The 25,605-nt window shown below is 54.6% G+C and overlaps 8 protein-coding genes across 8 annotated transcripts; 4 read left to right on the forward strand and 4 right to left on the reverse strand.

The window, feature by feature from the left end:
- Positions 1–1,253: 1,253 nt before the first annotated feature.
- On the forward strand, positions 1,254–2,300 carry LTS14_001879 (uncharacterized protein; the record flags this gene model as incomplete). Its single annotated transcript, XM_064834587.1, is given in 3 exon segments — positions 1,254–1,908; positions 1,973–2,129; positions 2,141–2,300. 3 exon segments carry the CDS (start codon positions 1,254–1,256, stop codon positions 2,298–2,300), a joined length of 972 nt encoding a protein of 323 aa, XP_064697458.1.
- Positions 2,301–5,273: 2,973 nt separating this feature from the next.
- On the forward strand, positions 5,274–12,191 carry LTS14_001880 (uncharacterized protein; the record flags this gene model as incomplete). The annotated part of the gene is made up of 3 exons (XM_064834588.1): positions 5,274–6,305; positions 7,010–8,953; positions 9,009–12,191. 3 exons carry the CDS (start codon positions 5,274–5,276, stop codon positions 12,189–12,191), a joined length of 6,159 nt encoding a protein of 2,052 aa, XP_064697459.1.
- Positions 12,192–12,512: 321 nt separating this feature from the next.
- On the reverse strand, positions 12,513–14,594 carry npr3 (Nitrogen permease regulator 3; the record flags this gene model as incomplete). Its single annotated transcript, XM_064834589.1, has 1 exon — positions 12,513–14,594. One exon carries the CDS (start codon positions 14,592–14,594, stop codon positions 12,513–12,515), a length of 2,082 nt encoding a protein of 693 aa, XP_064697460.1.
- Positions 14,595–15,227: 633 nt separating this feature from the next.
- On the forward strand, positions 15,228–16,246 carry LTS14_001882 (uncharacterized protein; the record flags this gene model as incomplete). The annotated part of the gene is made up of 2 exons (XM_064834590.1): positions 15,228–15,427; positions 15,532–16,246. The coding sequence occupies 2 exons, from the start codon at positions 15,228–15,230 to the stop codon at positions 16,244–16,246; spliced, it is 915 nt and encodes a 304-aa protein (XP_064697461.1).
- A 631-nt stretch (positions 16,247–16,877) lies between these two features.
- LTS14_001883 (uncharacterized protein) lies at positions 16,878–18,243 on the forward strand (the record flags this gene model as incomplete). The annotated part of the gene is made up of 2 exons (XM_064834591.1): positions 16,878–17,707; positions 17,820–18,243. 2 exons carry the CDS (start codon positions 16,878–16,880, stop codon positions 18,241–18,243), a joined length of 1,254 nt encoding a protein of 417 aa, XP_064697462.1.
- An 817-nt stretch (positions 18,244–19,060) lies between these two features.
- Positions 19,061–19,880, reverse strand: LTS14_001884 (uncharacterized protein; the record flags this gene model as incomplete). Its single annotated transcript, XM_064834592.1, has 2 exons — positions 19,061–19,281; positions 19,397–19,880. 2 exons carry the CDS (start codon positions 19,878–19,880, stop codon positions 19,061–19,063), a joined length of 705 nt encoding a protein of 234 aa, XP_064697463.1.
- Positions 19,881–20,352: 472 nt separating this feature from the next.
- LTS14_001885 (uncharacterized protein) lies at positions 20,353–21,720 on the reverse strand (the record flags this gene model as incomplete). Its single annotated transcript, XM_064834593.1, has 1 exon — positions 20,353–21,720. The coding sequence occupies one exon, from the start codon at positions 21,718–21,720 to the stop codon at positions 20,353–20,355; it is 1,368 nt and encodes a 455-aa protein (XP_064697464.1).
- Positions 21,721–22,038: 318 nt separating this feature from the next.
- Positions 22,039–24,836, reverse strand: LTS14_001886 (uncharacterized protein; the record flags this gene model as incomplete). Its single annotated transcript, XM_064834594.1, has 2 exons — positions 22,039–24,627; positions 24,690–24,836. 2 exons carry the CDS (start codon positions 24,834–24,836, stop codon positions 22,039–22,041), a joined length of 2,736 nt encoding a protein of 911 aa, XP_064697465.1.
- Between the last annotated feature and the right edge of the window lie 769 nt (positions 24,837–25,605).

The following is a 25,605-nucleotide window of genomic DNA, read 5'->3' on the forward strand; positions in this document are numbered from 1 at the left end:
GAGGTTTTGACATATGGCTGGAAGCCACCAACGAAGACCGCTCTACCGCATGATGGAAACATGCGTCGGAGCAGATGATTATTCGTCAAAATACTCAGATAAAGGTGCATGTGGAGGACACATGAGGGTGCCTTTTGAGCCGCGGCTATCATCCGAGCGAGAAGTCAAGGCAGAGGCCATGTACCTGATGAAGGAAGCGCTATCCGTGTGAGATCTTCGATACCTATCGAATGGCTCCCACTGCAACTCTTAATTCCTCTGACGTCCTCAATGATGCTTGACAGCCTGCCCGCAATACCAGGATCTGAAACATCTGGGCGGATTGCAACGTGTGTCCTCCATGGAGAGTCCCCGCTGTGAACCTGATTGTCGTATCCCAGCATCCAGGTGTGATAGCATGTGTTTGTGCCACTCTTGGTGGCAAGGTGTCTTACGACCTCTTATGCCAACTCAGGAACAAGGATGGCTTCGCCAGCGTCGCCAGTCTACGATCAGATCTGGACCATATGAGCGCTTCTTCGGCATACTCGGGGCGACTGCCACTCTCCTGAGGTTGTGGTTCTAGTGAGAAGAGTGTGGGAACATCAGATGGTTCGGCCATCAGTTCTATACAGAGTGTCGAGCCGAACACGTGCAGCCTGAATATGCACGCCAAGCCGCGCAAGCGCGCACCTGATCGGCACGCCTCCAGCATCCCTTCACGATCATTGTACATGTTGACATATAATCAGTCCCTGTCGTGAGGAACACGTCTATGTCCCCAGAGCATGCCGGAACATCTGGATGCTCTTCAGGCCTAGCTGTGAGGCAGTGATAGGCACGTCTGCAAACTGACGTTGACGTTGCCACAGAGTATTGCACAACACCATGCACGTTCCCCTGTGCCGCGAGTAAGGTCATACGATGGACGGATGAAGCACACAGTAACGGATGCACATCAAGCGACTTGTAATCGCTTGTACGGGCACGATGTCTGCCAGGACGCGGAGGACGAACAAATACCTCCACGCGTTCCGGATTGCATACCTAGGCGACTTGGCACATGACAGCACATAGCAAGTCCGCTGCCAAGGGCCCATATGCAATCTACATATGCAATTCGGCGGCAGCTGTACCGCAGTGAGAACCGCTGATAGTTTTGGCTTCCTTGCCTCCCAACACTTCCTCCACGCAGACAGTGTTCTCCTCGTACAAATCTGCCACAGATCTTTCCTCTTTCTCGGAGAAACACCCAACGAAAGAATCGATCCGCAATGTCTTTCTTCAAGAAGCTCACCAAAGAGTTCGAAGAGCTCAAATCGAGCTTTACGGACGATCCCAAGAAGGAGTCAACTCCGGCCAAGCCACCGCAGCAGGAGCAGCAGAGGGATTATAGCCAACAACAGCATGGAACTCAACAGTCCTACGGCCAGCAGCCTCAATACAACCAGCAGCCATATGGTGGACAATATCAAGCACCGCCACTACCTCAGATAGGACATGCACCACTAAAACTACCTCCAGGCTGGCATATGCAGTGGGATCAAGCTAGTCAACGGAACTACTACGTTGAGACAGCTACTGGTTGTACACAGTGGGATCCGCCTATCTCGGCCGAATCACATTTCTCGCTTCCACCATCAGGACCCCGACCCGGGCGATATGGTGCGCCGGGTCACGATGCGAACCGAGGGTATGCTGGAGGTCATGATCAGCACCAATACAACCAGCAAGGAGGATATGCCGGAGCACCGGGATACAACCCTCATGGTGCGCCGGGTCCTTATAACCCCTCTATGGGTGGACACGCTGGTGCTGGTGCATATCCTCCGCCTGGTGCTGAAGTGAAGAAGGACAATTCGAAGCGTAATATGCTCCTTGCTGGCGGCGCTGGCTTGGCTGGCGGGGCCTTGTTGGCTAACGCATTTGGTAAGTTCTGACATGAAGTCGCGGCCTTCTCTCACATACCTTGATGCTGACATTCATTGTACAGACGGCGATGATGACCACCGCAACGCCGTTTCTGCAGCATCACAACAATCAGGCGGATACTACGGTGGTGGAAGTGGCTATGCACAGCAAGGCTACCCACCTACCGAGCCACCTCCTGCAGAGCTCCATTACCAACCCGTGATGCAGATGGCGACTATGTGGACCACAGTGACCGGGAGAGCGTGGAAGAGGCCCAGGAAGACGTTCGAGATGCTCAAGAAGAGCTTCGGGAGGCTAGCAGTGAGAGTGATCGAGAAAGTGCACGAGAGGATCTGGAGGAGGCTCAAGAGGAGTATAGAGAGGAGTACGAGGAGGCGTATGATGATTGATAGATTAGCAATGCACGAGTGGTAGGGTCAATCCCGTTCACTATCATCATGTGTACCTACGTCGTGCCATGCTGCTTACATACAGGTTGTGCGTTTTGCTCGACTCCACTCGCTCGCTCGATTGTGTTCTTGCTTGCTTGCCCCGCGAAACAGTTGGTGGCGTGTAAGACGCCAATGAGGCTGTCTAGCGATGGCGCGAACGGTCTGTTTCATATACTACTTCTGCATCATGTTCGACGTCCATTTGACACTGTTTAGCTCTCGAGTTTTGTATGACCATCCTCGACGTTCAGCCAAGTTTTGAAGGCCACACCGAGGTCAATTGACAACCACCATGTGAAAATATGAACCCTCAAGCTTGATCTCGGTCATGTCACTTGCATCGACCTCGTTGTCGCCATCTTAGATCAGCTAACCCAAACCCTAACCCTAGTGTCCGGATCACCGTGGCTCCGAGGGTGAACTCAGCGGGGCCAAAATCAACCGCCTTGAATACGTCCTGCTTGATGCTTCCCCAAGACATCACTCCCCTTCTTGGCGCTGTGTCTGTAATCTTTAGCTCGACCGTGACTCCTACTTCTGCGATCGCAAATGTGGCATGCATTTCGGAGAGGCAGGGTTGTACAGACACTCCTCCGATGGCTCCCGTGCTTGGTTCGACGCGCCTTAAAACTATATACTTGCTCCTGTGGGGCCTGCGATCGACAAACCGCGTTGCAAGTGCCAATGGCTGCCAACACAGGTCCTCACGGAAGCGCTCGTAGCCGAACTAGACGTCGTTCGTTTTCCATCTGTTCGCCGGCATGAATTTATAGTAGCCTTGACCAACACATCTTCATCGAGACACATATTCGTCCAGACCCAGTACAACGCCCACGCATTATCCTGGTCGAGACTCCAAGCCAGGAGCAGAAGATATGTCTGCCCTTTGGCATCGGTTGCTCATGTCTCTTTTCGTTCCAGGCACCGCCATAGCGACGGCGAGCTTCTCTGGCTGCGCGACTGCTGTATGTTGTTCTACCCCCGGAACACTATCTCTGTCGAATTCATGCTCAGGCCATACTGGCTCTGACCTCTTGAGTTACTGCTACATAGCGATGCCCGCCCTTGCCATAAACTGACTGCCAAAATAGTGTCATGAGCTGTCATGGGTCCCAACCATTGGCCGAGTAGACTATTTCAACGATACAGTCTACGCAGCCGGACAAGAGTACTGGAGTCTGCAGCAATCTCAAACCTATCGCCTCTGCCTTTACACTCCTAGTTGCGCCGAGGGCGTTTCTCATGCTATCAAGACGATCCGCCGTACTCAGTGCCCTTGCGCTGTAAAATCCGGAGGACACGTTGCCTTTGCTGGCGCCAGTAATATCTAAGGCGTGAGTACCGGCAATCAAACCGGACGATGGCCCGCTGACTGTGCTGAACATCAAGTACAAGTGGTCAGACGAAATAGACGACGCTTTTCTTGAGTCGTCCGCCCATGCACTGCTCAACAATCTGACGGTCGCAGCAAAGTCGAGAGGAGTATACTTCCGCTATGAGTATATGAATTATGCCGGAAAGCTGCAGGATCCCTACGGGGGATATGGAGCTGATAGTACAGCGGAGCTTTTAGCTACCTTGAAACGATATGATCCGGATCGGGTGTTTGCGAGCTTGCAGCCTGGGTATTTCGTCTTGTCTTGACGACTGTCTGATCGTCACACTAGGTCAGTATGTACTCATCTGATAGATCCAGGGACATAGTTGAGGCCGCAAAAGGAGAGACGCTGCTCCATACCCTTGCCACGACGTGCGCACCTGATCTCATCGACTCGTTCTAGCCTTGCTGCTTCGGTTGTAGCTTTCGTCTCTCTTCCGCCATTGTGAACACATTAGGCTGCCCCTTTCCGTTGTTGAGCGTCTTGTGCAACACCGTGAACCTGCATTGGGCCGTATTGCAGTGACCATGCCACAGCTATACCGAAACATCGTCACACTTGCGGTAATGCCTAGCCACGCGTGTCGTCCAAGTCAGCAATACTCCACCTATCGACCGAATCGTCCCGCAACTTCGCGCCGAACGCGCTTCCGGCACGATCAAAGGTGGAGCTGGGGTTGGCTTGAAGCTGACGTCCTGTCATCTGAGTGGCGTAGGAGGTAGGCTAGCAGACAAGGCCACAGTAGCTACCCGTACCTCGAAGCTCTCCAGCTCCACCACACCCACACGCTGCCCAAACAAGCTCAGAGTTGCCCGGTCGCGTGCACGCTTATGCAAGTGGTGGGGAGATCCATCAATCGTAGCTCCGCGACTCAAGTCTGTCAGTCTGGCGGTGAAGAAAGCTGCCAGCGCTGGCTCGCCCGACTTCACCAATCTGATCTGCCATGCTTGCCGTGGCGGAAGATTCGATTACGACTTGCATTGCAGGAAACCCAATTAATGCTCTGCGCCTGCTGCGGGACTGCCGCAAGGAAGGGTTTGTTTGTTGCCGTCGAAAAATCTTCCTCCTGCATGACGCTGCGGCTATAACACGTTTTCCTTACTGCACGACTCGTCTCTCATATATGTCTACTACAACATCTCTCCTCCATCATACATACTGGCGATATACGAGACGGTGGTGGCGCCGGTGACGCACGGTGTTTCACGGGCTCGCTAGGCTTTCGGCAACGATTGGCTCTGATACACAAACTGCAGAAACGCCTCGCACTGCAGGGGTGTCGGAAACTGGGCCAACCCTTCTCCAAGCTCTGTCCCGGACACACCCTTACCGGTGCAACCCTACACCACGCGTGACAAGACGAGCGAGAGAGCTCCCCTTGTCTGATCAACGCTGCTGTACAATAATCCGTACAGCTCTTGTTTCTGTCTGCAATCCTCACCAGGACGATATTCTTCGCGACATCTGCTTGAAGACGAGACGAAAGCCGGCTTTCCGATTTCGCCTCTCATGATACCAGCCTTCTTCGAGATATCCAGTTTGTGTGCCTTCAATGGCAACCTCAGTCATAACATACAACGGCGACCTCCTTGTCCGAGAGTCGCCCAGACAAGGCATCCAGCGACGGAGGACTGGGCCGACTGAGAAGCGGAATGCCTTGAGACGAAACATTCGAACTCTGGTGGGATTCTGGGAGCAGATACATGAGACGAAGGGTGCTCTTTTGCATGTATTGGCTGGCGGAAATGGCGAGACTACGCTGCAACCTAGCGGCCATGCTCGGAAGGAGCTTTTCCAACCAATGCGAATACCCGATGCGGACATCTCACCACCACCATCATATCAGGAATCTCTGGACGATCTACCTCCAGATTACACAGACGGCCTGGCCCGTGTGCAATGCCACGAATATGCTGCATTTGCACCGGAGAAAGGTATACTGCTAGTATCTACTCGTGAATCACAAAACACAGATGTAGACCTCACATCAACAGAAGGCTTTCGCGAACATGCGAAGAAGAAAGCCAAAGCAGCCGCGAAGGCTGCTCAGAAAGACAAATGGGCAGAGAGCGGCGACGAGGGAGAGAAGGCAGAAGGCGACGCTGGAGATGGTGCTGGCGACGGAGCAGGTGGTGATGGAGATGCCGGCGCAGGAGATGGTGCAGGAGATCCACCAGGCGGAGGCGACGGAGGTGATGCTGGAGGAGACGACGACGACTGGGCAGGAGCAGGCAAGAAGGGCAAGAAAAAGAAGAAGAAGAATGCCTGGGAACTATACGAGGAGGAGGAGAAGCAGAAAGAGGAAGAAGCAAAGAAGGCCGAGGAAGGCGACGCTGCTATGGAAGCTCCTGCGGCTGCCGAGCCGGATCCTGCGGACGATTGGGGTTCTTTCGCGGCTATGGGTAAGGGCAAGAAGGGCAAGAAGGGCAAGGGTGCGCCTGAGGCGGAATCTGAGCCGCCGGCTGTGCTTGACACGATTGATCTTGGAGCGAGTGGAACGCTTGATACGCCTGCTGCTGATGCTAACCCGGATGACGAATGGGGTTTTGGTGGTGGAAAGAAGAAGAAGGGGAAGAAAGGAAAGGTATGTTCATGTTATCTCTTACGTTTCCGCGTTGCCCTGGACTTTGGCCTTGGAGTTACGCTTTGGGACCGGGTCCCGTCAGGACATTGGAAGCACCACCAATGGCTCTAGGCACTTATTGTACGTTCTGCGAACTGCTCATCTGGACATTGCGCGCTGGAGACTTTCATGGAAGCAATCCGCTGTCTTCGGCTGTTGCTCCGATATGCAAGAGTCCGATAGCCGTATGCAACTTCACCAGCGCATACGACATCGCGCAAAGACAATACCATCAAGTCGAAAACGTGATGCAACAAGCCAACCATCTGGAAACAAGCCACCATATCACCCGTCTGGACCGTCGCAATTTCTGGATTCATGCCACGTATATCACATCTAAAACCAACCAAAACATAAGACACCTCATCTGGCCCGTTGATCGAATCGCAAGATTATCCGGCCCTTGTACTCCCGTACCGGGCGATAAAGGAGAGGAGCTGCCTAGCGCAAAAACAGGCTTGGACTCGGGCCTCCGCAATCTCACAGCTTAAGCGTGCATATCGATATGCATGACGAACGGGCCTAGTCATGCGACACCGCTCCTATTGCGTGTTGTCCATTCCACATACACTGACCATTGTTATTATTGTTGTCGCATTGCTTGAAGATACATGTCGTGTTGCACGTCGCGACGTTGATGCTAATTGGTGTTGTTGCCGTCGCAGAACGATCCCGTACCGCCACCCCCTCCTGCTGCGCCCGCGGCTGACAACGATATGAAGTTTGATGATGTCAATCTCTACGACGATCAGAGCGCTCCGAAACTCGACCTCGATTTCGGGTTAGGATCTGCGGCGCCGGCTGCCGACAGCAAGTCGTCTGGGTTCAGCTTTGGTGGAGGTTGGGGCGGAGGATGGGGATCAGGCGGTGGTGGTGGTACTACTGGTGGAACATCGTGGGGATTCGGTGGTGCGGAGGAGAAGAAAGAGGAGGCGCCACCGCCTATGGATGATAATTGGGGGTTTGGGGCGTCGAAGAAGGATAAGAAGAAGAAGAACACTGGGTTTGACTTTGACTTTGAAGATGATACCAAAGGTGGTGATGGTGCTGCGATGGCTGATATCGCATCGCCATTGAAGGAGGAGCCGGCGGCGGAGGACCCTTGGAGTTTTGGTGCGACGGCGAAGAAGGATAAGAAGAAGGGCAAGAAAGGTGCTGCTTTTCTTGACCCGGATCCTGTACCTGAGCCGGAGCCTGCGCATGTCTTCACGCCAGACCCGATCGCTGAGGCCGAGAAACCTGCAGAGGAGGATCCTTGGGGTTCCTTCGCGACAGCCAAGGACAAGAAGAAGGCCAAGAAAGCTGGTAAAGGTGCCTTGATCGAAGAGAAGGTGGAGGAGCCTCCCATGATCGAAGTACCTCCACCTCCACCTCCAGCTGCCGAGCCAGAGAACGCTGCGACAGATGACTTCGCAGGATGGGGTACGTCTGGCAAGAAGGACAAGAAGAAGAAGAAGGGTGCCGCGACGGGCTTTGATTGGGGCGCACCTGCTGACGAGCCTATCGTGGAGGTCCCTCAACCTCCACCTCCACCTCCTGCTCCTGTCGAACCACCCCCTAGCGATGACATGTGGGGTAGCTTTGGCGGTGCAAAGAAGGACAAGAAGAAGAAGAAAGGCGCTGTGTCTGCATGGGATGATCCGGTCGCAGAAGAACCTGCCGCGATAGATGTTCCTCCTCCACCACCGCCAGTGGAAGAGCCAGCGCCGATCGTTGAAGACCCTTGGGGTGGGTTGACAAGCGCAAAGGATAAGAAGAAGGCTAAGAAAGGTGGAAAGGTTGTCGAAGCACCTCCACCACCACCACCAGAGCCAACACCACCTGCGGTAGAGGAAAAGAAGGCCGATGATGATTGGTTTGGTGGTTGGGGCAAGGATAAGAAGACTTCTAAGAGCAAGACCATCGATTCGCATATTGATCCACCAATGGACGATTACAACAGCCTGCAACCTGACGCCGTGATCGAGCCGAAGGCGGAGGATGATTTCATGAGTAGCTGGACGACTGGCACGAAGAAGAAGGGTTTGAAGAAGGACAAGGTGAAAGGTATTGTCGAGGTTGATCCGAGTCCAGGCGCATCTGTCCTTCAGCCGGAAGAAGTCCAGGATAAGTCAGCTGAGGATGACATGTGGGGCACTTTTGGCAATGTTGGCAAGAAGGAGAAGAAGAAGGTCGGCAAAAAAGATGTCGCTGCTGCGCCCGTCGCGGCCGTGGTCGATATCATTGCTGAGCCAGCGCTGGTCGATCTCATCGATGCGCCTCCAGCTGATGATCCTTGGGCTGCCATGTCCAGTGGCAAGAAGGACAAGAAGTCCACCAAGAAAGGCAGTAAAGTCGAGCCGGCGCCTGTCGTGGAAGTGCTTTCCAAAACAAAGTCGAAGGATTCGAAGTCATCGAAGGTGGAGTCTCCAGATGATATCGTGGCGATTATTGACGAGGTACCCTCGCCTCCGCCGGCGGAGTCTCCGAAGGAAGAGAAGAAGTCTTCTTCGAAATCTGGCTGGGGCGCTTCGTTGTGGGGCGGCAAGTCCTCGTCAAAGTCTTCTTCGAAAGACAAGGAGAAGGAAGCCAAGGAGAAGGACAAGGCGGAAGATGAGGCAAAGCGGAAGGTTCGTCTTGCGATTACCTTTGTTTTCCTATTCGTGACATGCTGACCATTGACAGGCCGAAGAGGATGCCTTTGCTGCCGCGCTTGGTGATGACCCGAACGATATTCTTGCTATTATTGACGAAGCACCGCCCAAGAAGTCCTCGTCTTCGTCAAAGGACAAGGACAAGGATAAGGACAAGGACAGCAAGAAGAAGAGCGACAAATCTTCGTCGAAGCTGGACAGTAAATCCAGCAAGAAGAGCGCGCCCATCGTCGAAGAACCAGCATTTGATGCATTTGATGATTTGCTCGACCCACCCGCGCCACCAGCCGAAGAGGGTGGGTCGGCGGCAGGGTGGGGATTCTGGGGTGCATCGCTAAAGTCCTCGACCACGAAATCTGGCAAGCAAGCTACGAATGATCCCGCGTCTAAATCTAAAAAGGAGATTGCCTTCGACGCCTCAGCCAATCACGGGTACGGAATTTCCGAGCTACCGAAGATGCCAGAAGCGCCTGTGCTCAAGTCAGCAACGTCGCCTGTTGGAAAGGCCGCGACGACTAAGGAGAGCAGCAGCAGCAGCAGCAGCAAATCTAAGACTTCACCCACAGCGACAAAGAGCAGCAGTATTCAGGATCGTATTAAAGCGTTGCAAGGTGGTGATAGTCTTGCTGCATCCGAGTCAGCAACCAAGAAACTCTCGGATTCCAAAAAGTCGAGGTACGCGCCTGCCCCGCCTGAGCCGGAACCTGAGATTGTACCGGAGCCTGAACCTGTCGTTATTGTCCCACCGTCGCCGGAAGAAAGAAGATCATCGAAGAAGAGTACCACCAAGTCGTCCTCGTCGAAGAAAATCAAAGACTTGTCGCCGCCACCCACCGTCGTCTTGCCCGAACGACCGCGCGGATCTAACTCACCGTTACCAGGAGGCTTCCCGGCCGACGATATTCTTGATCTCGATATGCCCAAGTCGTCACCTAAGTCTTCATCCAAGGATAAGAAGTCTTCCAAGTCATCTTCTAGCAAGAAGGAGAGCAAGTCGTCGAGATCTGTTGATCCTGTCATCGTTGACGCGCGTGAGCCTATGGATGACCTGCTTGGTCTGGACGAGCCTTCGACCAAGCTGCCTACGCCGCCACCAGAGAAGGGAAGCAAGGACGATTCGAGAGGCCACAAGAAGGATCGGCCCAAGGTCGTGCGCGATCAGGGCTCCAGTTCGTGGGGCTTTTGGGGCGCGACGCCGCCACCCAAGTCGAGTGCGAAGAAAGAAAAGGAGAGCTTGCCTTCGCCAACCAAGGAGCGTCCATCTGGTCTCAGCAGGTCCAAGTCTGCGCGCAAGTCCTCCGACAAGGATCCCATGGAAAAGGCGTCCAAGTCTTCTGGCTCAGATAAGGATGCAAAGTCCACGTCAAAGCGACCCAGCACTTCTCGTGGACAAAGCTTCGGCGCTATGTTCGGCATGGCCTCCACGCCATCAAGGTCCAAGTCTACGCGCGTTTCGTCGTCGCGCCGACAGTCGAATGCGATGGACGACAGTGGGATGCTCTCGCCACCACCGGAAGACCGCTCCAAGCCTGATGTCTCCGACAAAGCTGCCAAGCTGATGGGCATGTCGCGCAGCAAGTCTACGCGCGATAAGCCGAAGCAGCGCAAGGTTCCGGACCCATATGCCATTGACAGCGATGACATGATCGTTGTTGACGAGCCTGAAGACTCTGCCAAGGATGTCCCACGTGGCTCGCGAGAGTCTCGAGACAAGGATAGGAAGTCCCGTAGAAGTAAGCGCGAGTCTACTTTGATGTCTGGTGGGCTTGGTGCTGAGGACGATGCTGTCATGGTGGATGCACCGCGTGGCATGGATGATGGCAAGGCTGACGATCTTGCTTTCGATGTCCGTCCGCCGCTGGTCAGGCGTGCGACTACGAGCACCAAGAAGACCGGCCTGATGGGCGGTCTGCTTGGTGCGTTTGGTTCGAAGGCGGCTACACCGGACAGGCGTCAGGCAAAGACCTATGAGAGCGAGGATGGCGGCCGCAAGCGTGGGTCTGTCTACGACGATGACCGCTCGAAGCGTCTCCGACGAGACGATCGCAAGGTCGGGAGATCACGCAAGCCCTCCGATGCCGACGGAATGGCCGATGGCGCAGCAGCAATGACCGAAGACGAGATCGCAGCCAAGGAAGCTCGCCGAGCCGAGCGCAGAGCCAAGCGGGACCAGGAAGCCGCCGAGGAAGAAGCAAGATCTGCCCGCCGCCGAGAACGCGAAGATGCCCGCAAAGTCAAAGCACTCGAGGACGAAGAACGCCTCCGAGCCGAAGACGAAGAACGCGAGGCCCGACGCAAAGAAGAACGTCGTGTCAAGCGCGCTGAACGCGAAACCCGTCGAGCAGAGGAAGACCGTCTCGCTGCAGAAGAAGAAGCCAAAGCAGTCGAGCGCCGCGAACGCCGCCGTGAGCGCCAACGCCAGGAAGAAGAAGTAGCAGGTGCTCCACCATCCCGGCCCAAGACTTCCGACCGCAGACGCTCCTACGCCGTCGACGCACCAGTCGAAGATGAAGAAGCCCGTCGGATTCGCCGCGAGGAAAGGCGTTTACGTCGCTCCGTCGATCCGGCCGCCATCACACCCATGAAAGAAGATCGTCCCCGTGCCTCACGTCGCAGATCAGATTATCCTGCCCCAGTCGAAGGCTACTTTGACAAGCGCAACGGTGAGCCTCCTCTCCACTCACGAGCGAACGATGTCTATGGAGCCGAAGCTGACGGTCGCGCCCCTCCCGTCAAGACCGGAGGTGATAAGACAGCTTCCTGGGTGCACATGCTCAATGCCTCTCCCCCGCCGCCTCCGCCTCTCGAGGGCACGATTGTAGATGCCCCGGTGCATTTCGGTGCGGAGGATGATGGGGTTCCGGATTTGCATCCTTTTGAACAGGATGGCGACGGTGATGAGGGGGCGACGACGGCGAGGGTGTTGAGACATCATAAAGTCCGCGAGGGCCAGAGCGTGGAGACGGAAGATCAGTTGCGGAGGCGGCAGAGGAGACGGGAGAGGCGCGAGGGTGGCGGGGTGAGGAGTTCGGATGGGGATGCGACGGGGAGTTCGTATGATCAGCAGATGAGACGGAGTATGGGGGGTCCAGTCAACAGTTTGGGGATGAACGAGATGGGTGGGGGGAAAGGGTGGGATGGCGGCAGGCCTGCGGGGCCGCAGAGGAGTGATTCGAAGAGGGGGAGTTGGTTTAAGCGGGTTGCTGGGTTTTGAGCACTTTCACGTGCGAGTGGCTCTGTACGGGTGTGTGTGTGTGTGTGTGTAGGGGGAGTTGCATGATTAGGTGTTTTGACTTTGGTGTTCTTTTTCCGGCGATGGGGGATCTAATGGATGATACCCTTCGTGTTTTTCATATCCGGTCGAGACTGGCTGTAGGATCGGCTCATATATGTCAGGCTTATGCATGTTAGCAGGACAGTCTTGGAGCTTTCCGGGGGATGATGTGATATGATGACCTAGCTAGACTAATGTAGGAAGATCGATGATGAACAGCAATGGTTTATGCCGGCGCTATTTGCAAGCATGTGAGCTTTCTTACAACGTCCTGAACGTCTGCAGCCACCCCCTCTTCCGCAACCAACCAAGCCATTCCTCCACCCTCGCCCTCTTCAATCCTTCTGCTACCGCCATATCTTCGAGCGCGTGTAAGCCGTCGAAGTACTTTAGTAGTGTGGGCATGTATTCTCGTAACTCTTCGTCGTCGATAGAGGAAATGAGGTGCCGTAGAGCTTTCTCTTCTTCTTCTTCATCAGATGGATGGAGTGGGTCGAGGATGAGATTGCTGGACTGATCTTCGTGCTGCCTTCGTTTGAGGCCCTCGTCATTTGATACTGATGCGGACGTGGTGCCGTTGTGTGATAGGGCTGGTATAGCAGTCACAGCCGTCTCCGCCGATCGGACACTTCCCGCGTCGTCGGCTTCATCGTGTTCATCTGCACCTCGCACTTCACGCACAGGCTGGAGCTGCGGACTAAGCAGACTAAAACCCCCTCCTACCGCTCTTCTCCCCCCCTCCCCCTTAACACCAAGCCCATCTGCCTCTGTCACCTCCCCCTTAACACCGCCCCTCCCAACCAGTCCCTTCAACCAACCCTTCGTCTCCAACCGCACCACAACCCCAAACCTCACCAAAAACCCCAAAATCTCCATATAAGCCCCCCGATGATCCTTCGAAGGAATAAGCAACCCATATTGTATAGGCCTCCCACTCAACACCTTAAGCATCTGCGGAAGGGAAGGTAGAGCAGGGAATTTCTTCGCGTACAATTGTATAAGCTCCCGAAGATCTGGGAGACCCGGGACTTTTCCTGTCGGGGCGGAGGGGGAGGGGGAGAGGACGTAGGTATTCCGTGAGTGCAATGGGGCAATAGCGCGGGCTTTGCGCCATTTGATCAGGTGGGTACTCAAAGCCATAATCTCGGAAAGTGATATATTTAACCGTGCGCTCAGTTTCCGGAGGGATTTCGTAGGCGTATGTTCCCGTATGAAGTAGGCTAGTTGTGAAACTCCAGGGTCAGAAAGCTGGCGGAGTAGACTGGATTTGTCTTCGAGGAGTAAGAGGGCGGAGTCGGGTGATAGTGGTGGAGTTGTAGGCGAGGTTTCTGGGAGTGTAGAGGCATGGGTGGGTGGTTGAGGTGGGATATGCAGGGACATTTCCATGCCGTTTAGTCTGATGTCGGCGATACTACCTGCTGAAATCTTGTCGTGGATTTCTTTGAGGGACCAGGCTAGTTCGCTACCCTCCACCATATTGTTCAAGATACTCTCGGCAGCTGCATTGCTCTGTCTCGCCTTCGTCTTGAGTGCTACGAGATTCCTGCTTTCGACGGCAAGGTAGTTCCTCCGCCTCTGGCAGTACTGGAGCGCTTTACTGACTTTCTTGGCTACGTGCTCGTATACCAACCGCGTGTCGTCTTGAGTATTGCCATGTAGAACGAAGACGACGTGGAACATAGTCAGTTGTTCGACCGGGATAGCTGAGGTGGTGGAGGCGCTGGCGAAGGATGTTCCCAAAGAAGGACCAGTGTGCGAGTCTAGGGACTCGGATATGTGGGCGAAATCCAATGGGGGTTTCGAAGTTGTCGCTTCGCGTGGTGTATCAATGGTGATGTTCGATGAGCTCTGTTTGGCATCGTGGATATTGGCAGGTTCAGCAGACTGTGAGATTTTGGATTGTCCAGCAGTGGGCGGCTTGGACAACCACATCCCATCTTCGTTAGCGTAGGTGGGATGACCAACAAAGGTAGTTCCATCTAGACAGATTTCGAAGTTCTTGCCATCTGACCATCGTCCGGGAGATAGTAGCTTCTCCAACGTCTCGACAGCATAGCCGAGGACTTTCGAGTCTGCGACCAGATCTTGAGTCTCGCCGGCAGCTGAAACGTCGTTGCCGTCCTGGCCACGAGCATGACCTCGCAATCCCCCCGCCTGATCGTGTTCATCATCGTCGTCCAAGTCATCATCCGAGTCCTGGTGAGGTTGTTGGGCCGCCGAAGATGAATAGCCATGTCCTCGTTCCGGCTGAGCAGGATAGTGAAAGACAAGCTTCGGCCCGGACTTGGACCGAGTGATGAGCAGAATTGCTACCAGACCGTGTGATGGTCGGTCTGCTGACATATCTCCGAAGCCATTCATAGCATCAGGCAACACGATTCATCTCTGCCACATCCTATTCTACTCTATTCTCGCCATATCGCTCCCGACGGGTTCAGTCCTGCACGCACTGAGACGGTGTCCATGCCCATGTAGCAGTCATGACATGGAAGCCGTGATCTCGAAGTAGCTCGATACGCTCTTGTTGAAAGTCGGAAGTCGGCTGTGTCATCTGGTCCATGTCATATACTGTAACGCTGGAGATGGTTTGATGAGGCTCAAGTAAATCTTATCTAAAGTTTAGTCCATGTCAATGCTTCTTTCCGTTTCCGACACCGGCCCCTGTTTTTTGTGGATTGTGTGGGAGCTCCACGAAGCTCGGGTAATACGGTGCGTACTTGCAGCAGCTGCTCAGCCCAGCAACCAGATCTATACATTTATCCTGCCATTATTGACACTATCAACCGCCCTCACTGTCGCTCGCTCGCTCTCACAAGCCCTCCATATACCTACATATAAACCACGCTAGAGAGAGCATCACGACCCAAAACATTACATCCTAAACACGGCCAGCGAGCACCCAAAACCCAGCAACACCACTCCCAAGCACACCACACGACCACCACACGACCACCACCACCCCCCCAATCCGCCAAGATGTCATCCGAACCCAAACCCCTCCCTTTCATCTACCAATTCGCCGCGGGAGCCGTAGCGGGCGTCTCCGAGATCCTGGTTATGTACCCCCTCGACGTCGTCAAGACCCGCGTGCAAATTCAAGGCAGTGTCCCCGTCCCAGGCCAAGACCACTACACGGGGATGGTAGATTGTTTCCGCAAGATCATTGCGAATGAGGGGTGCGTATATCAATCAAATCAATACAAACAACACCACGATCGTGTGGTCGTGAATGGGGAAAGCTAAAGCTAGGCTAACCTGTGATCTTTTTGGACGATTGTAGAGCCTCCCGCCTCTACCGCGGCATCACCGCCCCGATCCTCATGGAAGCCCCCAAACGCGCCACCAAATTCGCCGCCAACGACGAATGGGGCAAATTCTACCGCAACCTCTTCTCCATCCCCAAAATGACCCAATCCCTCTCCATCCTCACCGGCGCCTCGGCAGGAGCAACCGAGGCCTTTGTCGTCGTACCATTCGAGCTCGTCAAGATCCGCTTACAAGATAAGGCGCAGAGTCACAAGTACACGGGGATGATTGATTGTGTGACGAAGATTGTGAGGCAGGAGGGGTTATTGGCTATGTATCAGGGGCTGGAGAGTACGGTTTGGCGACACGTGCTGTGGAATTCGGGGTATTTCGGTTGTATTTTCCAGGTTCGCGAACTCTTACCTAAGAACCCGACGAAGGATAAGGGGACACAAATCCGGAATGATTTGATCAGTGGGGCGGTCGGAGGGACCGTGGGCACGATGCTGAATACACCTATGGATGTTGTCAAGAGCCGAATTCAGAATTCTCCTGTGGTTGCCGGGGGGGTGAGGAAATATGGGTGGGCTTTCCCGGCGCTGGGGACGGTGTTTAGGGAGGAAGGGTTCGGGGCGTTGTATAAGGGATTCTTACCCAAGGTGTTGAGATTAGGGCCTGGAGGGGGGATTTTGCTGGTGGTGTTTACGGGGGTCATGGACTTTTTCCGGGGGATGAGGGGGGAGGCTTAGATGTTGTATCGAGAGGATGGCGGATCTGGAGGTGCACCGGACCTCTGTTACGGAGAGTCTCGTTCTTCATCCGGACGCTGTTTGTGGGTTCGTCCGGCAGTCTCCTGAGGATGCGCCACTGGGGCTGGGCGTACTGGGATCTGCAGACCTTGGGGGGGTTTTATACAAGTTGCATAGAATGAGAGCGAACGCATGCATGCATCATTCCTATGGGGACTGTGGATTGAGAGCTTGATCTCTCTCACAGAGTGGCAGGCAAGATCTTTTGTCTAGATGGCCGGCATGCTTATTCTGCGCAACCCTATGAACCTAGACACTCGTGTACAAGACAGTATTCTTATATCTGTGCTTATCTTCTGTTGAGCTTGATCTCCTCTCCTTAGGTGCATATAAATATATAGCGATGGGCTGGACGTGAAACGGAAATGCTCGTTGTTGTGTAAGGTCATGTTGTAAACCCGTCTAATCTCCATCCATCTCGCCTGAAACCAGATCACCTCGGCTAGATCTCACGTAGATCGATCGTTCGTCCCAAACAGGCTTCTTGAGGGAGCCACCCAATGCCAAGCTGCCCATACATATATCCACAACCTCACCACCACCCTGCCGTCCCAGAAACACAACCACGACAATGTCGACCCTAGAAGACCACTACCCCATCGACTGCCCTTTCTGCAAAATCGCCGCCGCCTACCCATCCCCCACATCATCATCATCCCCGACCACCTCCCCAATCCCAAGTAACCCCGATCCAGAAAAAGTAGACCCGCAATGCCATCTCCTGCTCTCCACCCCCCACGTCCTCGCTTTCCTGGATATCCTTCCCATAGCGCCGGGACATATCCTGTTGGTTACTCGGAGGCATTATCGGACGCTGGCGGACTTGTATGGGGGGAGGAAGAAGAAGGATGGGAATCGTGAGGGAGGTGAGAATGTGGTTCGGGATGGGGACGTGGATGGGGATGATAGGGACGGGGAAGATAGGGAAAGGGAAAATAGGGAAAGGAATAGAGAGATGAAAGAAGATGCCCAGGCCTTGGGCGAATGGATGCCCATACTCTCTCGAGCTCTTTGCAGTGTGACTGGGATTGAAGACTGGAACCTCGTGCAGAACAATGGGGAGCGAGCGGCACAGGTGGTACCGCATGTGCATTTCCATTTTATTCCGCGGTATCAGGAGGGACGGCGGGACTTGGGAGTCCGTGGGGATGGCAAAGGTGCTGGTGGGATTAATGGGGGGGTAAATGGGAGGCTGGGGAAGTTGGATATGGGAATGTTGAAGAGCTGGAGGATGTTTGGAAGGGGGACGAGGGAGGAGTTGGATGATGAGGAGGGGGTTGTGCTTGCGAGGAGTTTGAGGGGGGCGTTGAGGAGGGAGTTGGGTTTGCGGGATGATGGAGAGGAAGGAGGGGTGGAGGAGGGGAAGGGTGGGGATGTGAAGGCGAAGGCGAAGGCGAAGCTGTGAGGTGTTCTATTTCTGGTCTATGAAGGGCGACTTGCTGATGTTACGCCACCCGCATCGATTGATGTTCTTCAGACTCTCCTGAGCTGCCTGATCTTTCACCTTCTGGAGATTCGCCACAACGTCTCAGCAGGCAGATGGTGCTTCGCGATTCAGGTCTTATCAGACGGGGCGTCTCATCTGCCTTATAACATGCTTCCTTGACACCATGAGCATGATACGCGCACGCCCCACGAGCTTGACCCTCGAAGTGCCCGATCTTCTGCAGCATGAGTGCCTTGGTCAGCATCCCGAGGTCCTCTGCATCGTCCTCCAAGAAGCTGACAATTTCTTCCAAGACTTCGATTTCCTCCTTGGTGATCATGCGACCGCCGACTGCAGTGTCACCGGTGGTTCTGACGGTATTGCTATACCATTGGACAAACAGATTGATCAGGCAGGATCTGCCTCTGCGGCTATGCTCGAAGAAGCGGCGGAGGTTGATGAAGGCTTGCAGGACCTGCACGAAAGATTGCGACTTCCAGTATTCGGCTAGAGCATCGATGACACGATCGAGGAAGCGGACAGAGGTGTCCAAAGCTTGACCGGTCTCGTACGCTTCGCCCAGCACGACGTCGTTGAGCGGTACTCTGTGTGGAGCCTGGGTTGCAGAGTGCACCATTAAACAGCCAGTGCGCTAGGACTTGGAAACCGCCGGTGGAGACATTGACGGAGACCGAAGTCCTGCCATTAGGACCATCCTCGAGATGGTCCTCTACGCTTATGTTGAGATCCGCTCAGGCCGAGCTCTGTAGTGCGGCCTTGATGGCGATCGTGCTGTCCCTGTGGATGACATCGATGATGCGCGCATCACGCCTGAGTATGCCAGCGGCATGTCTGGCAGCGGCAGATTAGATCCATCGCATACTCCATTGTGTGTCACTCCTCCACGTGCATGGTGATATGGCTGTCACGGGGGGTAATATGGTGCTTAGCTTTGCTAGAACCGAGGGTTGGAATTGAAAATAAAGTTTCTGTTCCAGCTGGGACACTTGGAGCATGTGAGGTGACGTGAGTTTCACTCATTATCATGCACGTCTGACTTGCAGGGCTGCTCTCCACTCCACGATCCGACCCTGCTGGAGAGAGAGGCGCTGCTATGAAGGGGAGAGTCCTCGTTTGAACGAATGTATGAACAATGCATACCGCCATCCTGATGGCACTCTGGCCCTCGTCGAGCCAGCACAATTCTCACAGGTCCCCGCCTGGACACTTCCTAGTATATCGCCTGGGATGGGTCTTCGTCGTCTCCTTGCGAGAGCTCGAGCACTTCCTTGAGTGCAGCCTTGCACAGCAGCCCAAGCATTTCCGCATCACCCTCGAAGACCGCCGTGAACCTGATCCACCAAGTTTTCGTCAATATCATCGGGGCTGACAGCGGCAGTGGGCACAATCCACCTGGCCAACAGATGCTTGACTTTCGCCTTATGGGTTGCCTTGTCCACAAACCAGTCTATGACTTTGGCTATGGTATCCAGGACCGTGTCGGAAAGGCTCGGGATGTCAAGGATGTGCCCCGGAAATGAGCCACTGCCTAAGGGCAACGAATTCTGCTGTCGGCATGTCGATCTCTACTTGCAGATGCTGTCCTAAGATTCGATGACACATTGCAGAATGTAGATGCTCCTTGAATCGCGGGGAGACCTCACCGAGTAGCCCTGCATGCACAGGGATTAAGCGTTGACGCGGTCCGCACCTGATGTCCACGAAGCGTGGCGCGGTCCTGGAGAGTAAGAGGTTAGCGGCAGCGACGTCCATGACTGCATTGTTCTGCCGTTCAATCGTCGGAATCAGCGATGCATACTGGAGGGTCAGAGGGAACTTATATGGGAAGGCAATGGAAGACTTCTTGTCAAGCATTATCGCGTGCTTGACGAGCTTGTCGACTATGGAGTCGTTGATGATATCCGTGGCGTACTCGAAATCATAACACGTGTACATTTGCGAATCTCTTCCATCGCCTCGTCGAGGAAGCGTTGCGATACATCGAACGACTCGCTCGCCGAGGACAAGCGCATCCGCTAAATCCTTGACTCTGTATGAGTTCGACCTTGGGCCTTTGCCTTCTGCAGCCGGAATATGGTTGTCCGTGAGCCATGTCGCAAGCAGGCCAAATCCATCGTCCTGATCCATGTTGGAGCTCGATGGGATTTCGCAACAAATGATCAAGGTCAAAGTTTATCGGGAGTGAAGGACCACACGCTAGCTCGAACAGAGAAATACGCACGTGAAAGAATGGGGCACTGATCTGGGCCTGATTGTACTGACCTAGACAGAGATTCTGTCCTGAGTCGAGGATTTACGAAGATCGAGCGCCTTCACTCTTTATCGATGCCTTGTTCTGTAAGAATGACCCGTTGCTTTCCTGCGAGGTATGGTACAAAGACACGCCAGGATCATGGCAAGGCATCCTCAGACTGACCACTAAACCTCGCGCCATAGGCTTCATCACAAAGCTGCATAGCAGAGCATACGGCCACAGAGTAGTGATAAACTTGTGACGAATCTCGATAATACAGTACCAAGCTCTAAAGCCAAATCGACCTTCCAGCAAACACATCCCACCCACAATCCTCAAACCCCCATCTCCACCAACTCCAGCCTCTCACTCTGGAACCCACCCAACGCCACGCGCCTCAAGAAGCCAAGCCCGCTGCCCAGAAAACCACATGAACCCCGCCCAACACATGGGCAAATTGATCTCCAAAGACCGCCTCGACCACCCCTCCTGCGCACAGATCCCAACGAGAGCCTCGTCAACCTTCTTCCTCTCCACATCAATCTCCCGCTTCAACTTCTGACAAACGTGGAGTTCGGGGTTGGCATCATAGCGTACGGCTTCAATCAAGCTGAGTCCATCGCCAGTGGCCTTGATGAGTTCCTTGATATGCAGCAGAGCCTGTGTTTCGCGACGGAAGACTTTCTCAGCGCGGGAACAGAATTCCGCCACCATATTCATCCTCAGCCGCTTGTTGAACTGTAGCTCCAGCTCCTCAGCAGGGCCATGCCGAAGCCATGAATGCCCGCCATGAAGATTCGATCCATTCGGCCCCACACCTTGGACGACAAGCCTCGGCGGATCGAACTGCGCCCGTGGATTATCCGGTTGATTCCACCTCGGACACCTCCCCGACGCCCAATGATCCCCATCATGATCCGCCTGCTGCCCACAAATAAAGCAGAAACTCGTCCTACAAGCTGCAACCGGACAGGTGACGGTATTACACCCATCCCCCAACGCCACAGGATGCCGACAACTCGCAACGGGACACAACTGGAAATGCTTCCCCTGAACCAACCCATCCCGATCCGGCGCCTCGAACTCAAACACTCGTCTTTCACAAACATGCTCCGCATAATCAAAACTCATCGGCCTCTCACAAACCCTGCACGTCAACCCCCTACACCTATGACAAAAAAACTGCTGTCCCGGTATCAAACCCCTCTTATCCAAAATCGATCCACAGACCTCCAACTCCGCCTCAACGCACTCAGGCGTCAAGTGCCGATGCGGCCACGCAATAGCCAAGGCCGTGGTACCCACCAGCACACTCCCCTTAAAATTCCCCTCCCTCCCCTTCCGAAACACATGCCCGCACACCACCCTCTCAGCCAAAGGAATCGCATACTCCACCTCCCGCCTCTCATACGCCCGTCCGAACCCCCTCCCCAATTCGGCCCAGAAGTGCGTGGCGGGGATGATCACGGAGCCCCAGGTCACGGGGTACTCTTGTTCGTTGTTGATCGCTGCTTGGAATAGAGGGACGATGTTCTCCTTGACGCAAAGGTCGCAGATCTCAGCGTCGTCGATGATGTGGGGGGCGGTTGCTTGGTGCACGGTTTCGCAGCAGATTGTGCAGGCGCAGGGGATCGTGTCGGGGTTCTCGGAAAGGGAGGCGGCGGCTACGGCGTCGGTTCCTACTCGGGTGAGTTCACGGTCTCTTGTTCTTGGTGGTGGTGGTGGCGGAGACATGTTTGGCTGGGACAGGAGTGGAATATGTGTTCGGGAGGTTCTGCAATGATGCGGATAGGAAAATATGCATGGTGGCGAGCGGCCACATCACTAAGCCTGACGGCCGCCATTTCCGGTCTGCTTCTTTGTCTTGCAATTGTCCAGAACGCGACATCATGACTCTGACGGATATGCAGCATCATTGACACAAAGAAATGGTGTATATCAAAGACTTACCACTTCCGTCCCTTGACGCCCCGGGTCACAAAAGGGGTGTGCTGGTGATAATTTCCCACGGGCAATCGCGGGTCGTTGACACATTGCCGTATATTCAAATGTTTATGCCAAAGCTTCGTACTCCTCATCATCCCACCCCAAACTAGCATAGATATCGCCCCCTTCCGCCGCCCCAGTACCACCGAGCTCATTCGTCTCCGCACCCACCCTCGGTAGCGACCCAGCTCTCACAGCATTAATACTCGCACCTATCCCCGCAGACGGCGCAAGCGCAAAAGGCCTCATAGCCTTCATCGGAGTCTCCTGCAAGACGCTTCGAGCCAAAATGGGCGATTCCAGAGTCCCCGGTTCCCGACCAAGACCAACCGGCATGAATTTTGCGAAACCCCGGGAGGGGGTTTCCATGATACCGTGTCTGGTCTCTGGATCGTGGGTAGGATGGCGAGGCCGATGACCAGTCTGTGGGATGGCGAAAGGGAGGGAGTCCGGTGGGACGTCAACCCGTGCTGCCAGGTTCGTAGCACGATCGGGCCATAGCCTGGCTGAGGTGGAAGGCACGATCGAGGACGACGGCGGTACTGGACCACTCAACGTGCTTCGAGCTGACGCACGGTCCGCCTGATACTGGTCACCTCGCCACGGCGTACCCTTGACAATCCGAACATGCTTCGGCGTAGTGGCCACGAACACCGCATCTCTCGCAGGCGGTCCTTCCATTCTACCAACCCTCCCCGCACAACCTCCAGTCCTCCTACTACCCAAAATACCCTTCCCACTCCTCCTCTCTGCCTCGTCCGCGACCTCCTTAACAGCAGCAATTCTATTAGGCTTCTTAAGCGTGGAGATCGCTTCCTTCAACTTCTCCTCCACCTCGGCCTTCTTCCGCATCTTCTTCTCGTTAGCCTGCGACATAGCTGACAGATCCACTTCTCGTCTGGAAAAGGAGATGGAGTGCATCAGGCTTGCACGCTTGCGTGGGACGGGAGGTTGATTGATAGGTGGGATGCTGTCGAATGGGAGCGGTGCTTCGCTGGTTTCTCGCTTGAGGTGGTGTTGTAGCATCTGGGAATCTGTAGCGGAGCGGTGCAGGGTGGGTGGTAGATGGCGTGCGGGATGCGGAAGGGCAGCAGAGGAGACGCGTGATAGTGGCTTCCTCGGTTTCTGTTCCGGCACTGGTCGCGCTGCCGGCTCTCCAGGTTTGCGAAACGAGGTCGACTTCTGCTTGGCTGGCGTGTGGTCGCTTGGTCCACCAAGCTTCTTGTTGACAGACTTGGCGTGCTCGGGAACGCGAGACATGTAGAATGGCATGATGACCTCGATGCAAAAGCTTCGCAACTCGTCGGATTTGTCATTGTCGCCATCCCTGCCATCGCTTGTTAGCCCTTTGGCTGGTGAATGGGACTCGAGCGAATGCCAAATGCAAAGGCGATCAAGCAAGACTTCTAGTAGTGAAGGCAAGTCTTGACGCTTCTTCGTCATCGATTTCTTGACTTCCTTTGCTAGCTGCGACTCTGGTTGTTGCGTTTCGTCCGCATAGGTCTCGTCAAGCTGCGTCTCAGTGTCCACCGGCGCACTGCTTTGCTGAGTCTCGGGTTTCTTCAGGAGGGTAGCTTCCAAAGCCAGTACTTCCAACGCCACCATAACCTGTAGATAAGTCTCGCAACTGCGCAAGGGAGGCAACCTGCTCTTCAAGACCATGTCAAATGTTTCTGCAGATCCCGACGGATGCGGCTGTTCGTCCTGCAAGCGCCACCACTTCTCGACATAGGCCTTTTCATCAGTGAAGAAGCCATACTTGTCACGCTTCGCCTTCCACTTCCGTTTCCGCTTAGCTTTAATGACCTGGTCCGGCGTCTCCAGTCCAGCGGGCGAAAGATCCTTCACCATACCTAACAAGCCATCTCGATACTTTTTGTCCAGCACGGAAGCAGTCAAAACCACTTCTCGCAGAAAGGTCGTCAGCACGAGAACGTCAAGCCCAGCATCGGAGGTGGCGAACGCGGCTCGAGCTCTGGAGAGCGGTCCTTTGGCAAAGTAGGCAAGAGAAGTCCGTGACAGATACAACGCTTCCTGATATTGCTTTGCCAGCTCTTGAAGCACGTCTGCGGCCGACAAAGGCGTCGTGGTGGCTTCAAGAGATATCTCCCCTTCTGCAGCTTGCGCGATCTTCGCTGTCGGGTTTGCCCGAGCCTGATCAGGTAAGGTCGAGATTCCCACGAAAGTCGCTGGCTCGCCCGGCGTCATGCAAAGACGATGCTGAGCCTCTGACACCGAGCTGCCAGCGTTCGGCATCACGACTGCAGCATTCTGCCACCACGGTTCCTTGGCTCCGATTTGACCTGCTACAACTCTCCTTCTCTTCACCACGACACCGTCAGTGGTTGATTCCGCAGCGTTCCCTGTCAAAGCCTCCTTCTCCACCCACGCACCGAGCCGGCACAGAGCATACGCTCTTCCTCCAGCGTTCTCAATGGCATACAATCTCCCCTCCCTCTCATCCTCCACGACGAGCACACATGGCGTCCCATCGTCACTCAGCTCGAGTGCTTCCAGAGCACCTATCCGGGCCGAAAACAGCCGATTACTGCCTGCGGCTTGCGTGTCGAGATATGCTAAAGGCAGTTGAGATCTTGGGAGAAGGCATATGGGGGTGAAAGTCCGTGGGAGTCCAAATGGATCAGTCGTGTCAGGCTGCTTCTGGTCAGTGTCATGTCCGTCGCACTCTCTTATATATCCACGTGATCATATCCTACCCGTATACTGAACGCCGATCTATCCAGCTCCTTCACATTTATCGTCTCGTGCCTCTTCCTCTTCCGCTTCCTCGTGTCAGTCTCGCGTCGCCCGCCCTCCACCACTTCTTTCTTTGCTGTATTTAATGCACCTGGAATCAATGACATAACTCGCGCTTCATATGCATACGTTTGGTGGCCGTAACAATGTCATCATGCAATCGTAATAGCATAAGAGAAGCACACAATAATGGAAACGCAAGTCTAAGAATAACGCAGTGTGGTGAGAACTCGAGATGAAGTCGGATCGGACGCGCCGACAGCACGCGTCTTGCCGAGATCCGAAGATCCTATGGGGTAAATGACGATGGAAGAAGGTAATGTTGATGCCACTGGGCTACGATCCAAACCACACATAAGGCACAGTTCTGTGTGCTTCCTAGATCAATCCAATCCAACCACCATACAATGTCATCTTCACCCCTCCCCCTCCTCCTCCGCCTCCCCATCGAACTCCGCCACCAAATCTATACCCACCTCTACCCCCCCACACCAACCTCGCACCCCCTCCCCTCCGTAGGAATAACCTCCCTAACTCACACCCCACCCCCGCTCTCACACCTCCTAATCCACCCACACCTCACCCAAGACATCCTCACCTATTACTTCACCACCACAACAACCAAATTAATCTTCTCCCACGCCTTCAATTTCTTCCGCACCGACCCTAACCTAAACGGATTGGAGCGGAGTTCCATCCTACGACGGCTGAGAAAAGTGGAGGTAGTCTTCTTCTGCGATATCTTGTTGTTAAAGGACTATCCTAGTTTCGGGCTGGAGGCCTTCTGTGCGGAGATTCGGAGGCGAGCGGAGCGGGCGTGTGAGGTTTTTGCCAAGGCTGGGGAGTTGAGGGAGGTGGTGGTCAGCTGGATCGATA

Source organism: Recurvomyces mirabilis, assembly GCF_035927965.1.
Source record: "Recurvomyces mirabilis strain CCFEE 5264 chromosome Unknown scaffold_4, whole genome shotgun sequence".
NCBI classification, from domain to species: Eukaryota; Fungi; Ascomycota; class Dothideomycetes; order Mycosphaerellales; family Teratosphaeriaceae; genus Recurvomyces; species Recurvomyces mirabilis.